The 19,445-nt window shown below is 35.3% G+C and overlaps 1 protein-coding gene across 2 annotated transcripts in view; it reads right to left on the bottom strand.

Moving 5' to 3' along the window:
• Window positions 1-348: 348 nt before the first annotated feature.
• Window positions 349-19,445, bottom strand: part of pex5la (peroxisomal biogenesis factor 5-like a) — a 332,752-nt gene continuing 313,655 nt past the window's right edge. For both annotated transcript variants that reach the window (XM_039758562.1, XM_039758552.1), the window contains 4 exons: window positions 16,918-17,118; window positions 10,060-10,225; window positions 6,822-6,979; window positions 349-6,533 (listed from right to left, as the gene is read on the bottom strand). In XM_039758562.1, coding sequence (XP_039614496.1) covers window positions 6,332-6,533; window positions 6,822-6,979; window positions 10,060-10,225; window positions 16,918-17,118 — 727 coding nt within the window. In that variant the 3' untranslated portion in view covers window positions 349-6,331. The remainder of the gene's footprint in view (window positions 6,534-6,821; window positions 6,980-10,059; window positions 10,226-16,917; window positions 17,119-19,445) is intronic.

The following is a 19,445-nucleotide window of genomic DNA, read 5'->3' as shown; positions in this document are numbered from 1 at the left end:
ACATGTAAAACAGTTCTGCAAGAAGAAAGACCAAAACACTTCCTCAGTACTCTGATAACTACAGTCATTACTGGTAAAAATAATTGCTGATAAGGGTAGTGTAACAAGTTAATGAGTTCAAGGGACAATTTCGTTTTCACATAGTTGTGCTGCAAAATTTCCTTCAACAACTAAAATTTTCATATTGTTTTACTAGGGTTGCGTTTATCTCAGTTTAAAATATAACATTCACTATGAAAATTGTGCAGTATCGTAGATCATCACAGCACCATATGCAAATCATGATACAGTGAAAATAAGTAAATTGCAGACTGAAAATGATAATTATTCCATACTGCTATACCAAAATTAGGCACATATTAATTTATTAGCCTATACAGCTTTTACTCTGCTTCAAGGAATCAGAGAAGAAAATTCAAGTGTATTGTAATGACAAAGCAATTCTGTAATTTTAAACTCTAAAAAAGTAAAAGAATGGCTTGTAAATTCTCATGCATTAAAAGACAACAATAGCATTCAAAAAAGTATGCATGCTTCTCTTTAATTATATGTCTCATGCATGCAGTTAACTAATTTGTCATACCTGAGATGATAGTTACTTTTTTTAAAAATATTTTTATTCCATTTGGTAGCCTAAATTATTTTATAGTTTTGTATTCAATAAGAGAATTATGCAATAAACATTTTAAAAAAATAAACAGAACATTTACCTACTGTTTCAACATTTTCTTAAGAGTTTAACAGGAATTATTGACTTATTAGATGTATTTTTGGATTCAACAATTACAATTTACAGAGCAGGTGGCTAATATTGTCCATGCTAGAAAGTTCATGGAACATTGTGGAAACCAGAAAGCAGGGCATCTTTTGTCATTCTGTGCATCTTGATTACAGTAATTTGAACTACTTATGGAAATGTATTTTAAAAAGATGCTGTAACAACTTCTTTTTGCCTGTCCAGTCTTCATGTTCTCCACTTTTTCTTCTGTTCACAAGAGTACATTTTTAAAAACTTGAATGGCAACAGTGACTGAAATACACCCATATAGCATTACAGCAGGAATTTTCAAATAGCTTTATCTTCTAAATGTGCTTGAGCTGCATCAAACCCAATATTTTATATTTGACCCACAGGAGTGACACAGCTAGACTGTGCATATAAATTTATAAATGATAAAATATAACCTGTATATTAGTAAGGTCCCACATTATTACAAAACAACATTAGTGTACTGAATTGCTGCTTTTGGCATTGCCTTCCGCCAAGAACTGATATAAACCTTAAAAATGTAGTTTGGTGATCACTCATTAAAATGTCCTCAATGTAAAGGACAGATTGTCCAGCAAGAAAGAGTTGCATAATTGAGGTTTTTTTTTTTTTTTTGGAAAATATCCTTATAGTATATGTTTTGTAGACTGAAGAAACAAAGTGATGATTTGTTGACACTGTAGATTATATACTTTACTGCAGCTTTTCCATATTCACTCATCAAAACTCTACATTAGACTGAGATGAGAATCCCACATACCCCTTACCTTTACTTAAATAGGTTATAATAAAATATATTTCTTTAAAATATATACTGTCCTTTAAACATTTGAAAAATAATCTTCCATTTTACCATAAGTGATTATATAACTATTGTTTAGCCTTAGTGGAAAAGCATACAACTTTTACATTCTTAATGTATTTATTTTGAAAACTACACAAGATTTCTGATATTAAGGGGTGTAATATGAGTTTGATTCCTAGACTCTACCACTGCTGAAACACTTATTTCTGGTCTTCACAGATTCATTTTTGCTTGTGTCTTTCTGTTTAGAAAAAAATTCTTAATATTTTTACAGCAATAAACTTGTGGATTCACTGCACCCACATATTGTGCCCGACCTACATTCTTGTAGCAAAAAAATACCCTTGGGCATGGACTGACTATTTGCCGTTTTCTCTGCTGTTTAATTATGGCTTACAAAAAAAAGCCTGATTTCCTGCCGAGGTAAAGTGACCTTGAAATACCATTCAAGGTGCCTGCAATATTGAAAGAAAATCAGGAGAGGGCAGTGTGTCTACTCGCAAATGACCGTTTACAAAATAGTGTATACAACATTGGAATAAAAATATTGTTTAATCTGGATATTTTTACATTTTCAATCCATTTTCTCCAAATGTTTTCTTTAATATTAAAATTATCTTTTGTTATTTGTACTTTCTTATTGCACTTTAAGCCATATATTTTACCTTTTATTTTATTTTTAAATTATTAATAGGGTACATTTTTCGGTATATAAAAGGTTTTATTGTGAATTTAAATAAAGAAAGCTCATACTTGTGAAGTATGTAATCTCAGTATATTGCATCTGTCCTTCGATTAACTTCTTATTTTCACTATAGTATTTTACAATGACTGTAAAGTTTTTAATGTTATTTCTGCCTCCAGCATAAAAATTGTGTGATTAGGCAGAAAAAGATTGACACAAATGCCAAATTGGGTTTTGAAGAGGGGGCCGCATTGTGAATCTGTGCAGAAGTGCTACAGACTAGCACTTGTAAATTGTTATTTTAAAGTAGAATGGAATTGTAAGATGACATTTCAGATCTTTAATAGCACCATTAGACAACGCAGAAAAGTATTTGTTAATTAATGTTGAATGAATTCTGTAACTTCACTTTTAAACATTTGTCCTGTTCTATGGTTTGCTGTATTCATTTTCTGAACTATCCATGACAAGGTTGTAGGGAGCAAGTTTCTATCCTAGGAGCACTGGGTGCAACGCAAAATTCAACCTTGGATAGGGATGGGTAAATTTAGAGATGCCAGTTAACCTAAAATGTCCGTGAAGGCAGAGTAAGAAAGTAAAACCATCACAAAAAAGCAGCTGGCCTTTGAGTGAATATGGGTGTAGGAATTATGAGGCACTAGCTGTAACCACAGAACTGGCATGGAAGTATCTATAAGTTTGGGAACTACTATTCTACAGGAACATTCAAACATGTACAGTATGTGTTAAAGTTCAGCAAATCCTCTTCACATAGACATCACCCTCTGTGCAGTATTAATACACAGTTATTAGGTTAATTAAAAATGCTTTGAAAATCATACTTGTGTTTTTAACTGAAGAATTATTCACCTTAAGAAGATATGGTGCATTAAAAGGATAAGGTTCAGAAAAATGTATCATGGCAGTATGGCTGCTTTATACAGTGTCTTTGATGACAAAAAACAATCACAAAGAACATTAAAAAATAAACTAATATTATGTTTATTCTGATATACCCTGATATAACTACTGTGTGTTCTGTTTGTTTTCTGTGTATTCAATTAACTTTTTTATCAGTGTTTTAACTATTGTAAAATATTGTATGTTCTTTTAACTAATCAATGGAGGAATAGGAAAACTAAATTGTAAATTGGCTGGTTCTTGCAATGTCACTTCAAATAAATGTCAGTTAGTAAAAACTGGTGACATACCACATGCATCTGGACAGGTCACTTTGAAAGGATGCTGTTTCTGATTGCACTGAATCAAATTTGGAAAACATACAGTGTTTAAATTTACATGATACTGTTTGTTTAAAGTGCTCAGATATAGTTCAGATGAGCTTTAAAATTGGTTAAATTAAGAGATTACCATATAATACGTGAAAAAGGTGACTCTTGCTTCAAAGAGGTATTGTGGTTTGAACAGCAACATTGCACATGATCTTACATAACCTTTTAAAGTGCAGACTTCCAGCAGTCACAAATCTTCACTTTTCACTTTTTTGATTAATCAAACAACTTCATAGTCACCCTGTCCATTTCAAAAACTGCACAATCCAAGTATGGGGTTGTGGAGGGCAAGAGCTGGCACAGGTATTACTGCCTTTATCATGCCTAGAAACCAAGCCTGGATGGGATACCTTAGCATCACAGGGTATATTCATTTACACAACCACTCTCACTCATAAAGGGCAAATGTATTGCCACAAGTTACAAAAACATATCATTGGAATATGGAAGAAAAAACCTGAGTATCTGAAAAAGAAAAATATTAAAAAAATACACAAACAGGGACACCTATGGGAGTTGGAGATAATGACAAGGATCTAGAAAACACTGTGTTTGTAAATGAAATGGAATTATTGGGGAGAAGGAATATCTGCTTGTATTGAATTGAACTTTGCCTCAAGTGTTATGCACACTTCAAAATTAGGCAGAATATAGAAGTTGCAAAGGAGTGGAAGCATACTTGATGTCATCCATCACCGTCATTTTCAGCAAAAGAAATGTTACTAAATTGGGAATAGCCATTAATCTGTCTTTGAAACGTGTGCAGGAGTTCCTCTTAAATATTTCTATAATTAAATAGTAACAATTGCATGGGATGTATCTTGAATAATATTCTGCCTATTGGAAATTGATTTTACTTTCATGAATGCTTTAGGTGGAAATTTGTAACAGTTTTCCGTAATAGAATTTTGAAGCATTTTACTTTGTGACATAACTTACCCTACAAACATCTTTTTTAAGACCTTTTATGTTTGTTGAGTATTAGTGTAAGCACTGCAGATGTATGAAGTAATACACACAGTGAGCCCCCATTTTGAACAATAATTCAAATGATACTTTGCAAGTGAAAAAGTTGACTTGCCCAAATGCCATAATTCCATTTCAATCCTGTAAATGTGTTTCCTGGTAATATATTGTAATATGTGTTTCCCTCAGATGTGTGGAGGTCTTCACTATGACTCTGCTTCTTGTCTTTAATGTTTAAAATATATGAGATAATTTTGATTTGATAGCACAATATTTTAATATAATGGGCAGACCTATAGTTCAGTAGTGAACGCTGTTGCTTCATACTGTAGCAGTACAACATTATGTTCAAGTTTAGGGAGACAACTGCCTGTACTGATTTTGCACATTCTCTCTGTCTTTTAATTTTATTTTTTTCAGGGTAATCTTATTTTTCTTCCATTTACCTAAAGACTTGCAGATTTGGTTTATTGGAAACCTCACTATTGTGAGTGTGTGTTTAACCTGCAAAGAGCTGGCACCCAATCAAGGACTTGTTCCTACTCTGCACCAGATCTTTCTGGGAAGGACAACCAACTCCCCCTGTGACCTTGATGTGAATAGGTTAAAGAAAGGATTTTGACAGACAAAAACAATCAGAATGGTGCTTTCAAATCAAGCAATTCTGGTGAGCTTTACTGAAATGTAAGAATGCTCAAGTTTAAATGTTGTTCGGATGTTGTCCATTGTGGAGTTTTAAAAAATACAATTTGTGTTTCAGACCCCAGTGGTTGCATTTCACTGTCTTTTGTTTTTGGAATATAGTATGGTAATTGTTCATTTCTTTTGCAAAAGGTCTGACTGATACATAGACTAGCATTTCTGATCAGCATGAAGCTGACATGCTGGTCAATCAAAGTTCTATGGCATAATAACTGATATCTAAACACAGGAATTGGTACTATAAAAAAGGTGCACACTTTTGCTGTATAGCTTCAGTCTAGTGTGTTTCACTGTGTTGTGCAATGTCTTTCATTCATTTGAAATAACAATAGGTAATAAGGCCTGCCCTATGGACAGCACCCATTGACCAGGGATCCCTCTACATGCTGGCCTATTACTGGATATGTAAGCAAGGTTTCATGCATTAACATCACAGCAGACTAGGCATACTGTATTGCTTGTTAGGTATGAAAAGTTTCAAGTTTACAGTACTACCTTTTATATTTGTTCATGACTGACACCAACACTTGAAGTAGTAAAGTCAGATATTAGAAGCTGCTTGCAACTTATTTTTAAAGATTCATTTAAACTTAACAGTAGGCATGCGGGTATCTGTCTAACAAATCCTGTTAAACTGCAGAAAGGATATGACGAGGTACTACTTTTCAGCGTTGTGCGGTGTATGTATGTTTTTGTTTTTTTTTTCTTTTTTCTGAGGAGTGCACTATTGATATCCCTGGGACATTTTGGATCATATGGTCAAATAAGTCTACATGCGACTGAAATGTAACTATTCAGAACTTCTCTGTAGACATTTTGCTTTCAGCCCCTAGTTACTGTATATTTCTCCCAGTTCTATTAACATTTCTACGGGATTTTTGTCTAAGGCATTCTTGTTCAATCTGCTTCAGCTGGAGCTTCCATGTTCTTTCCTAAAAATTAGGAAAGTGCTCCTTTCAATTTTTATCTGGCAGTAACCCAGAATGATGGTCTTCTTCGGCAGATTGGATACAAATTCCCAGTGCTAAACCATGCAATATGCATTTATCTAACCAACTTTGGATTTAAAATTCCTAGAAAAACAGAATATAAAGAAAAAACAAATACTGCTTTCACATGTCTAGATTAAAGGCTCTCATGAGTAAATCCAAGTCTCCTGCATTAGCTGCTTGGAAAAGTTCAGGCTGATCCAGCATGGAAAGGGCTATCCTCAGTGCAGCCCAAATATTTCCTGACATGACCTGGTGGGACAATTGTCGACTTCTGCTCTTTCTTTGCAGACTCAAGGCAGTGAGAAAATTACTGGCTGCTTCCCTAAAATAAGAAATAATAAAAGGAAGATTAAGTAATGTGATATTATTTGATCTTGTACAATACAAAGAAAAAAACAATGTCTAAATTTGGAAATCAGAAGCTTAGTTTTCCACAGGCTATACAAACAAGCTATCAGTGTAAGGTCAGCAAGGTAACAACAATAAAGGCACATTTGTCTATAAGTTTATAGCTGATGCCATGTTAAATAGCCATAACATACATAACAATCAAGAACACAACTCATTTAAACACTATAGTGTTCTACAACCTGCTAATGCAGTACCTTACCTATATGCCCCCAAGTTGATGCAGCTGATCCCCAGGTTGTATCTTGACCTAATGAACCCAGGTTGAATATCTAGAGCCCGGGTATAGGCCTCAACTGCTTCTTCACTCCGATCGCCATTCGCCAGTGTGGCACCAAGTCGATTCCACAGCAGATAATCCTGAACAATGTAAACATTCAGATTTAATGTCGTCTATGCCATGCCAGCTCCTGTGTACTGAAAGAAAGTATGAATATTGGGGACATGGACTGCATTTAAGTTTTAGGATTGAAAGGCTTATGTAGCTTGAGAAGCCAGTGTGCAACTGAGGCAATGAAGCTTTCATTACCTGGATATCCTGTTATTAGAAAGGATCAGAAGGTGGTGAATGAGTTATGTCACAGATATTAGCTATTGCTCATTATTGTGTTTGTCAATATTTAGCATTTGTGTCTATCAAACTGTATGTAAATAACTACTGACTTAACTTGATACTTGAGACATAATGTAAGCAGAGTAAAATACATATGAAAAGCTGCTGAACAATAACACACACAGGAAACTTCTAATGTCCTTTCTTTCAAAATTTTTTTCTCCCCTTTGAAAAACAGAAGAAAGTGTTTCACAAAGGACACAAGCAAACATGCCCATACTCAAGTACTTTAGAGGAAAAGAGAAACCTGGAATTCCAAGAGGATCCACAAAGAAAACATACAAATTACAGATAAGCTGCATCACCGTTAACTGAAACCTAGGAATCAACCATTAGTGATGTTACATAATTTTTATTAATTTGCATGCTATATTGTGGATAGTATTACACAATTTTCTACTGTCTGTCTACCCTACCTGTAACTTACAGTCAAAAGCTCTTGGTCACAAGACAAAACCTGACAACCTGCCACGTTTTTTTCAGTTGTTGTGGTCACATCTTTGAAGAGGGCTGTGATATTTTGTATGCAAAATTTGCGGTGTCTGGTGTAAAAAAAAAAAAAGATAAAAGAAGTACATGTACTGGCCAGGTAACCTAGTAGATGGAAACTGTTTTTACATATAGAAGAGTCCAGATATCCAGTCAGGTATATCAGTGTGCACTATCAGTCTTGTACTTATTTTTCATCAGGAGATGGTGGACTGACATCTAATCAGCAATAAATTGTTGCAGAGCTTGGTCACTCCCAGCTGTACTGTATAATAATAGTGTAATTCACAACATGCAAGAGCAGAGTGTGTGATAGCAGAGGGCAATGACCATAGTGACAGCAGTAAGAGTCAAAAAACTAAACGTAAAGAGAATAAAATGTAAAGAAATTGATATTAAAATTATTTATAAAGACAAACTCTCAATAAGTCTTATTGGTAACTGAAAAATGAATGTGACAGCTGAGTAGAAAGGCTCTTCCTCTATCTTTTTACTTTAAATGCATTGGCTCAAGTTGCTATGTAGTTATATGTGTGCATTTTCTGTTTATATAAGTTTATAGTTTATTGTCATGCGTACTGAATACTGTACACTGAAATTCTCACTTGCATATGCTTACCAACAAAGAACACCTCACCACTGCCTATTTGCCGTGATTAACAAATATTAAAAAGGAGCAAAACACAGCCCAAACAGATAAAAAATAACCGCAAATACACAGTTAGAAAAACTGGTACAAGTCTGTCTGTTTTTAGGAACCTCTGTTCATCAGATCTGCTAATCTTTACATCCCTCTTTACTTGTGATTCTTTTTACCTTTGTTCATCTGAAATTCCAGCCCTCTTGTCAACAGTGGATGACACATACTCCTGGCCACAAACATACACTAGATACTGTATTTGTCTTTTTTTACATATATAGTTTCAAATGCAGTCCATGTGCTCATTTTCCAACCATCTTAGTCCAAGCAGTGCTAAGCAGGGTTAAGGTCTAGAAGATGTAACAGACACAAGGCAGAAATCGTCCAGTTGCTCTGATGTTCATTTATAATTTTTAATAGTTATTTTAACAGGATCTCAACAGACACCACTGCCTCGTGTACTGCATATGACTATACAAAAAAAAATTCTGTAGCAGTAGGAGACTTTTCAATTAAAATAAAATCCTGTAACCTTGTAGGTGCTGTCCTTACAGACGTGAAAGAATTAACATACATTAGCAATTCCCCTAATACAATCTTTCACATAAATATTAGATAATGACACATTCTTTCTGTTATAAGCTACATTTACACTTTTATTTTCATCTGGCCCATTTTCAATTTTGTAGCCTGTTCAACTAAGGCCTTTTTTTTTTTGCCTGATGTGTGGACTGAAAAAATCTAAGTGTGTTCTTACTTTAGATTGTAACTGAAATCCATAGCTTTATGTGGTTCTCAATCCCTTAATAACTCCACTTCTTAGAATGTGAGAAGCATGAGGATGCATACAATTTTTCCATATCTCTTTTTATTCAACTAAGTTATTAGGCTCAAAAAATGACCAGTTTATTTTAAATTGTACAAACTGATATTTTTTGGAACTGTAATAATGTAATAAAGTCTACTGTATCTATCTATCCATCTAAAGGTTTGCACAGTCCAGTTTAGAGTTTTGAGGAGCCAGAGCCTATGCCTTAAACAGCAAGTGCAAGACAGGACCAGCCTCACACAGAATGACAGCTACAACAAAGTGTCTTGTTTGATTTAATATCCAAGGGACCTATCTACAAGCACTATAACTGTTAGTGGTTTTACTGAAATAGAACAGTAGTTTAGGAATGATGAAAAAAGAAATGTATGTTATGATTATGGTGTCTCATATGTGGTCTGTCATTTATTTGATAATGGCTATTGTTTTAGATTGCTACTTAAGTAAATACAGTGATTGGATATGCTGTAGGTCACACGTTGAGATAAGCATGACTGTCAAAGTACTGGTAATAGTAAAAGGAATCTGGAATTGGGAAAGCATAGCCTTAGATAATATAGTAGGTCTAATTCTTTGCCATTAGACTGTAAAGAGAAACTGGAACTCAGAGAGAGAATCAAATGGTGGAATCTACACCAAAATGCTTCTGGTGGGAATCCTAATTGTTGCACCAATATCATAACTGGAGTAAATAAATTGAATATTTCCTGTTTTACAAGTTGTCAGTCTTACTATAAGAGCATACGTGCCTGGTAAAGCACACCTGTCATTTGTATTGCTGTATTGTTTACAATGAATAATGTATGTGTTAATGTCAATATATTCTTGCAGCTAGTAACATGAAATCTTTTTTTTTTTTTATTTTTTACCTCAGGCCTGACAGCAAGTGCAGCATTAAAGGCATCCACAGCTCGATTGAACTCTGAGCTCAGGTTGAAAAGCACTCCTAGGCCTGTTTGTAAGTCCGGGTCAATAATACTCGGGTTCTGTCGGGCTGCTTCCAAATATAGATCCTTCACTTCAGAAAGGAATGAGCTAAACAACAAAAAGACAGAAGAAAATATGTTAACAATGTGGATCAAAGCAGATGAGAAGATAATGTTTCCCTAAAATAGGTAATAAAAATAAGTACTTGTAAGACACCTTTCCATCTTCATTGTCTTGCATAAGACACCCTGCATTATTTAGTACACTCTTTTAGCTATTTTAAAGTTACATACAGTGTGGACCTTTTGAAGGCTTATTTGTCTGTTCGTTAGCACTATAGTGGCAAGACTATAATGTCTTAACATTTAACATTTGGTACATACTAAGAGGTTGTGGTTGGTGGTGGAGCTCTCCAAACTAAAATGTTCCCAAGGTTAGTCCAACTTGTTAAAAGGACAAGTTGTCTGTATGTGAATCTGTGTATCTCTGTGTCTGTCAGGTTGCAATGGTTATGAAAAAAAAAAATGAAAAATAGGCAAAACATTTACAAGAATCCATTTTAATGAAAAGATAAGTATATACAGGTACTGGTCATAAAATCAGAATATCATGACAAAGTTGATTTATTTCAGTAATTCCATTCAAAAAGTGAAACTTGTATATTAGATTCATTCATTACACAAAGACTGATATATTTCAAATGTTTATTTCTTTTAATTTTGATGATTATAACTAACAACTAATGAAAGTCCCAAATTCAGCATCTCGGAAAATTACAATATGAATCAAGACCAATGCAAAAAAAGGATTTTTAGAAATGTTGGCCAACTGAAAGGTACTGTATGAACATAAAAAGTATGAGCATGTACAGCACTCAATATTTAGTTGGGGCTCCTTTGGCCTGGATTACTGCAGCAATGTGGCGTGGCATGGAGTCGATCAGTCTGTGGCACTGCTCAGGTGTTATGAGAGCCCATGTTGCTCTGATAGTGGCCTTCAGCTCTTCTGAATTGTTGGGTCTGGCATATTGCATCTTCTCCTCTTCACAATACCCCATATAATTTCTATAGGGTTAAAGTCAGGCGAGTTTGCTGGCCAATCAAGAACAGGGATACTATGGTCCTTAAACCAGCTACTGGTAGCTTTGGCACTGTATGCAGGTGCCAGGTCCTGTTGGAAAATGAAATCTGCATCTCCATAAAGGTTCAATATTGAAGACACCTGGTGCCACATTCTAATCAGCTAATTAACTCAAAACACCTGCAAAATCCTTTAAATGGTCTCTCAGTCTAGTTCTGTAGGCTACACAATCTGGGAATTTGGGACTTTCATTAGTTGTCAGTTAAAATCATCAAAATTAAAAGAAATAAACATTTGAAATATATCAGTCTGTGTGTAATGAATGAATCTAATATACAAGTTTCACTTTTTGAATGAAATTACTGAAATAAATCAACTTTGTCATGATATTCTAATTTTATGACCAGCACCTGTATGTTTATCTCTGTGTCCATCCAGTTGCTAGGGTTAGGAAGAAAATGTTAAAATAGGAAAAACATGTACAAGAAGGGTAATTAAAACAAAAAAAAAGAAATGATAAATATACCAAATAAGGGTCTAAAACTAAACAAATTGGTCTTGTAGGCCTATTCTGTACAATATCATATGTCAGGAACAGCAGCATGGTAGCAACTGTAATACTAATGACTGATAACTTTGTGTGGTGGGCAATAGATGAGTGAAAATAATGATAAATCTATGTAGATATTGGGAAACCAAAGTCCCAACACAACTAGGCAAGAGTCTCTAAACCAAGCGATGCAGTAGCGAGCAGCACTGCATTTTCCCAGAAAACACTTAGACTATAACCGCTCAATGTGTGAAAAGCACGTAATGAAAATGGACATCTCTATCCAAACAGGAAAAAGCCACCACAATGCAAAGGAATGGGGTGCATATTATTATACCAGAACAAATGGACAACCCATATAACAAATAAAAAACATGAGGGCTTTGTTGATTACTTATATTTCTCCCCGTCTTAGACAGGAAGCACAGTCTTCTTCTTTCTTCTTCTTTCGGCTGCTCTCGTTATGGGTTGCCACAGCAGATCATCTTCTTCCATATCTTTCTGTCCTCTTCATTTTGTTCTGTTACACCCATCACCTGCATGTCCTCTCACACCACATCCATAAACCTTCTCTTAGGCCTTCTTTTTTTCCTCTTCCCTGGCAGCTCTATCCTTAGCATCCTTCTCCCAATATACCCAGCATCTCTCCTCTGCACACATCCAAACCAACACAATCTCACCTCTCTGACTTTGTCTGCCAACCGTCCAACTTGAGCTGACCTTCTAATGTACTCATTTCTAATCCTATCCATCCTTGTTACACCCATGCATATCTTAGCATCTTTAACTCTTGATTTTTTTTGGCCAGAGTTTGCAAAAATAATACAAAAGGAATTACACAAAGTAAGTAAAATGTTAAAATAAACCAAAGGAAGTAACTTCTCTCAGCTATTCTAAACACAAGTTTTGTCTCCTAAGTAGTTGGGTGGCAGGTCCATTTCCTGCTAAAGTATTAGAGTTATGCACTCCTTTCTCATTTCTTCTAATGTACTCTCTCGGAAATGGCTGGCTTTTTTCTTCAAGTTCCACCAGATGAATCCTTCTTCTACATATCACCAAATTCCAGATTCACAGTAGATTTTAAGCACATTATTTTAAACCCCAGCAATAGGAAACACTTCTAGGTTCTGGAATTCCTGCTGCTGACCTCCTACAACTTGTGAGTGAAATTATTACACACTAAATAAGGAACACCTGGGGCCTCATGTATTTAATGGTGCGTATGCACAGAAATGTTGCGTAAGAACGTTTCCACGTTCAAATCCCGATGTATAAAACCTACACTTGACGTAAAGCCACACACTTTTCCATGGTACCTCATACCCTGTCGTACGCAAGCTCTCCGCTCGGTTTTGCAGACTGGCGGCACCTAGCGTCAAAGCAGTGCTACTGTTCCTGTGTGTTTACTCTTTATTTCTTAGAACCACATTTCTGACACGGCTTTATAAATACACTGATTGTATTGACATATGTTTATTAGTGTAATGCATCTGATTGTAATTAACTTGTAACAATATAATGGTCCAGGGAATAGCCATAGTATTCCAAATACCATAACTGCTTTAGCTTTGTTACTCTCACTGCACCATCTTCTTCTTCTTCTTTTTCTTCTTTCAGTTGCTCCTGATAGGAGTTGCCACAGCGGATCATCTTTTTCCATATTACTCTCACTGCACCACTCGGAGTATTTATATCACTGTGTCTGAGTGGGGAATCACAGCATCAGCTGATTGCAATTATCGGTATACAGCATCAAGCACACGCTGCCAAAGCCATGCCAAAACGTTTCAAAGCCTTTCCTGTACGGACCTCGCGGTTCAGAAACAGTTTCATCCCAAGAACTATAAACACATTCAATCAATTGCTCCTTGTAGAACTGTTTGTACTTATAAGTACAATTACCCCACTGTAAACTTGCACTACAGTTATAAAATTGCACCACCTGCGCCACTTTATAAAGCGTGTATTTACACGCTATGTTGACAATATCATTTTTAAGATGAAATGCAGCAAAATATGTTGATTATATTGTACAGATAAAACTTTAACTTCATTTAAATAATCTGTATTGTTAATAATTAAAGTGAGGACACTGTGCCGCAGCGCTAGCAAGTTCACTTATTGTCCCTGCCTTGCACGCTGTATATTTGCTGAGGCTGATGTGACACTGGAAGGATAGATGGATAGAATAATTAAACATGTACTGCAAAGATATTTCAATGTTCCTTAAAAGTTTTGAAGAATCGTCGTTGTAAGCTTACAGATGGCTTAACGTCTATTACAGAGCTGATTGTGTGGCGATTGGGTATTTGGGGAAAGAAAAGGAAGGACAGGAATTGCAGGTTAGTACGTTTGAAAGAGACAGTACTGCTACAATAAATTATTCCATCGAAGGTCGCACATGTCGCAGCAGCATCTTGTGTGAGGCATGAGCAATCACTGCGCCATCGTGTTCCCAAGTTTAATAACATGCTTTCATTCCAGTCATCATGAAAATGATATCACGTATACATCTCAGTATTTTAATTATTCAGAGAGTTGTAATATCACGAATGTAATGGATTCTGTGTCCTGTCGGAGAAAGAGAAAGAACGGAAGCATGTAGTGATTCACACACATAGAGCACATAGATCAGAAACAAAACAAAGCATTTAACATGCTGCTTTAGTTATGATGAGATTTGAGGAACTAGTAAATTAAATGAATATAAGGTGAATTTTATGATGTTCTACAGTACTTTAATGACAAAATAAACTATGTGATTAAAGTGGAAATTTTGAGATTAAAGTTGACATTTCATGCTTTTTTCCTACTGTGTGCCTATTTTTTTTTCGGCTGTACCCTAATAAGCTCAGAGGGTGGGCTACAACTTGCCTTTTCACAGCGACTTTGATATGTGACTTCTTTTTTATTTTGGCACTGTGTGACTTTGTGAACTTGAGCTTTCGAGTTTCTCCAACACGCTATGTCACTCGATCAACTTCCTTTTGTTGATTATATCACGGTTTAAATCAACAAATACTGTAGTATGTTTTTCCTTTGCCTCCACTTGGTATTCGCTGAAATTCTTATATTTTCCCCCGTGCTTTTCCCATTGTCTTTTCACAGAACACTGAGCTTAAGGGCCATTTATATTCATTTGCGTATTCAAAGAGGCGTAATTCTGGGAGGAATTAGGGCGGGACAGCAGGCACGTGCATTACTTTTCACGCTGACCGGGATTTATGTAGCGGAAGAGCACGGAAGTTGGAGTACGCACAGATTCCTGCATCTGGATTTTTCTGTGCATAAGCACATTTCGGCTTTTGTGCTTACGTCATGTTATAGTGTGAATTCTACACACGGCGTTATGCATGAGGACCCTGGTTAGTAACTTAGGGTCTGGAATCTGGGTGAGATTTCTTTAGTTTTACTTACATTTTTTCTTGTTTCACATAAATGATTTTAACTTATATTGTGTGAGTATTACCTCAAAGTATTTGACAAACATAATAATCTTACATTGATGGAAGGAAACAGCATTTTTTTGACCATCCTTAAAGGTTTGTCATGTGGTGGGTGCAGCAACACTCTATCAGCGCATGCTCCCAACTTTAAAGAAATACTTCACCCAGCAATCACATTTTTTATATGTTACAAAAAGGCACTTCTACTGTATGTGACTTGCATTTCTTGTTTTTGACGTTTGATGATTTGTCCAGAAGTATCTATTTAAACAATGTTTTAATAAAAAAGCATGTGTTTTGCATGTTTTGAGCATACAACTGGATAATTGACATGTGTATTATGCAACATGAGCAATGTGGGATTTTTTTTTTCTTTTTTCCATTTTTGTGAAAATGTTTTTCACATTGTTTGCCATTGCAAAAAAATTGTCACTACTGACTTTTATTATATCATAAACTTTTTTGAACTCCTTTCTGCATGAAAATATGAGATTACATTTTTTTCTTGGCCATCACTACAAACAACATAGAGTAAGATAAAGAAAAATATAGAATTTTTGGGTGGATTATTCTTTTAAAACTTCTTATTAATTGGATAAAAACAAATAAAAGGAATTCTAAAGTTTTCTTGGGAGGTGTTAACTACACTTAAAACCTAACATTTAGTGGAAACACTAGTGTTTGGGGCAATGGATATTAAACAATAAAGCTTCCAGTTCATTTCCTAGTGCTGAATCACTGTGTGCCCTTGAACAAGTTAAATGTGCTCCAAATACAAAAAGTGTACAAGCAGTTGGAATATCTGTGCAAAAGTGTCCGCCAACTGTATCAGTATATTTTATTCTGAACACAATATTAGAGTTTACTGTAAACAAATAGTTTCCATGTATCATTTTGTGTTCTTTACAGTTGACTAATGGAGATGATAATCAATATGTATTTCTATAAACTGGACCATGTCTGCACCAAAATTACAATTCATTTAGCTCTTGCTGCAACCACATTTATACATAGTTGTATATATTTTCTAATATAAATTGTCCCTTAAGTGTTGTTTTGGTTTAGTTTAGTGCTCCTTAAAAAATTATGTGGTTTTGTAACAGCAGTATTCACATTAACAAAGTCTGATTACAATATTTTATTCCTCCGTACAAGGTAAAATCAATTTAAATAAAGATAATCAATTTGTTTGAAGGAATGACACATTAGTCCAGCAGAAAAAGAAAAGAAATATGGTTAACAATTAGTGGTTGCTTTCATTTAGTAGGATATGGCGTTAAGGAAACAAATGTTGTTCTGTGTTTCTTGTGCAGTATGATCAATTGTCTCATATATTAGAAAAAGCATTAAGATGCCTTCTAAAGAAGGTAACTCAAGTTACTAACAATTGCTGCAGTTTTTGCTAAACTTTTATTTACATTGCTGTGTTACAGGGCTTTTCTATTTAATTTTTTCAACTGCATTTATTATTTCAGAGAGCTTTTCATAATGCATATATTGTTTGGCATATAAAGTAAATGTTTATCCATTTGTATATTTTCTCCCATCTGGATAATTCAGATGCCAAGTTAAAATGGCAGGATACCATGTGGATATCAGCCGAATTTGAAGCAAACTTAGGAAAGACTAGAAAGAGCACTGTGGACACCTTACCAAGTGGTTTTGTGTACCCATCATCTGTGCTAGGTTGAAACAGAAAAGACATTTTCATAAAGGAGTCCTACCTGCTGGTTGCTGATATGTGGGACATCCTGCGGGCAGAGCTGGGAGACCCGGCTTTGGTTTTTGCCAGTCTCTTGTATTTTGGGTTATGCATGATCCAGTTCCGCAAAGCTTCGCAAGCTTCCTGCTGCAGGCCTGTATTTGTGAGGCTTACTGCCAGAGCCATTAGAGCCTCAAGGTTATTGGGAGACAATTCAAGACACCTTTATAGACAAAAATATATAAAAAAAAACTCTTTGAGAACAGCTAAATACCATTTGTACACCTTTTAAAATTAAACAGATTCAAACTAATTTCTTAGTAATGGATTCACTTGGTTGATAATAACTGTCTTAATTACGTTACAACATAACATTCTCAAAGCTGTTTAATCAATTTTAATTTCTGTGATCACATGGGACGAGAGCCTGCCTCAGTAGCACTGTAATTGCTGCCAGACCATTATAGCAGCCACTCATGCACACGTGGCCAGTTTGAAATATTTAGTTAATTTAACAAGAATGTCTTTGTGCATGAGGGAGGAAACCAACACAAACATGGTGAGAATATATGAACTCCACACAAACAACATCTGGAACTCAAGAGGTATACCACTGTGCCACATTTAATTTTCTTATATTTCTTAAACTAAACCAAAAAGGGGGCTCCACAGTAAGTCCTTCAAGTTTCTAGAGCTTTTCCTATAGTAAGAGTCGCAGCCAAGGTCCGGAAAGTCACCCCTTGTAATCTTCAGTTGATGTTAAATTTTAATTTTTTTTTTTTTTTATTTCTCTACTGTGTACAATTTTCATTGATTATGAAATTTAAAAAATATATATCATGGCTTATATAGTACACAGAAGTCTATTCAGCTGAAATATACATATGAATTATTTTACAGAGGCATATGTTAACAGCTTAATTGATAGTGTCGATGGTCATTCATTGTGCTCTGCTACCACGTTATGATGCAAAACCTTAAAAGAGTGCTGCCGGTAAAAATCTGGCTCTGTATATAAAGGTGTGTAAGTCATGTTACGTAGAAAGAAAAACACAGACTGGTGGCAATTTCTAGACATAAAACAATAGAGAAGCCTGAGATAAGTTTTCATTAGCTATTAGCTGAAGTACCTGGTGTTAACTTGGAATATTTGTGTAAAAAATTATAAATGTGGACCGTTTTGTCATTGCTGATTGAAATGCAAGCATCCCATTGATCATCGACACTGTCTTTCTGATAACTATCCTTTTCTAGCTTCTCATGAGTTGAGAATTTGTTTATGATTGAAGCAGTTGGGTTTTTGAAGAATGAGTTCCATGCACTGCTGAAAGCATCTGCATCAGGGAGTTGTTGAAGAGGACTGGGATTCACAGACATCATTACAGGTCTCCGTATTATAAGAGGAGTTAGTATCAGTAGTGGTATTCGATGATGTTTTAAAAATTATTTAAAAGTTGTTTCACTCAGCATTTATTTCATTTCATTTAATATCGTTAACAATCAAAACACAGTACTGGTATCACAGCCTAAAACTGTAATTGCTTCATCATAAAATGGACTTGATTAAATGTCTACTTTCAAGAAACACTAAAAGTTACTAATGCTATCCTCTGTTTCTCTCTTTCTACTCTGAACAGCAAATTAGCAGACACAGTAAAGATATTCAGGTGACTTTATAAAAAATGTAAGGTTTTGCTTTGATTAAAAATGTAGTGTCATAGGTTCATTTCAGAGTTATTGTAATGTGCATACAGTGCAATGAATTTCCTATCGGCATGTTTTCAAACAACTAGGAGCAGGATGCCTTGGTCTGTCCAGCAGCCCGAATCTTGCTCTGTTGCTTATGTTGAATATACTGTGTCACACAAGCATGTTTGGGAGGCAACTAAAGGGCTCGAATACATGTAATTCCACACCGGACCAGGGGGTGGCAAAGTGCACTAATTCTCTCTTTTGATCTCTTGCAGACTGTTCTAGGGAAATCCCGCCTGACTCTGGGGCAGCCAATGACGCCACTTCCAGTTCCGGTCCCAATGACATTACTTCCCCTAATGTCCTTTAAAGCTGCCATCTTGTTGATAATAGGACAGTTCTGTTTTGGACTCAGTTGTGTGAACATGTCTATGATTTTGAATCAGTTTTGCAGCCAGGAAAAATTATACGGGTGGCTGCCCCAAACCTTCGCAATGTCTTATGGTCATTTTTGCTACAACTGTAACATCACAAAATAATAGAAATGCTGTCCAAAAGACCCAAGTTTTCTTTTGCATGTTGTTTTGCAAAACCGTTGCTAAACTTTGTGACACGTGATTTTGAAACTGCAAAACTCATTGTAAAGGGCATTTTGGAGTTTTAAGAGATTTTTTGGAAATTCAACATGGCTAAACACAACCCACTCAAAATGATATACTCTTAGGCAAAAACTGTAAACTTTCGAGATAATAAAATTGTTATCTAGATTTGTTAAGAAGAAAACACTGTACCTGCCGTCTTAGGTGAGATCCTCCTCTGGTCGGTACAAAGCCTATGCATGCTGATACCAGTGTTCTC

The sequence above is a fragment of the Polypterus senegalus genome, chromosome 1, assembly GCF_016835505.1.
Source record: "Polypterus senegalus isolate Bchr_013 chromosome 1, ASM1683550v1, whole genome shotgun sequence".
Lineage (NCBI taxonomy): Eukaryota > Metazoa > Chordata > Cladistia > Polypteriformes > Polypteridae > Polypterus > Polypterus senegalus.
Note: the sequence above shows the minus strand (reverse complement) of the source record. Positions and strands in the feature narration are given on the sequence as shown.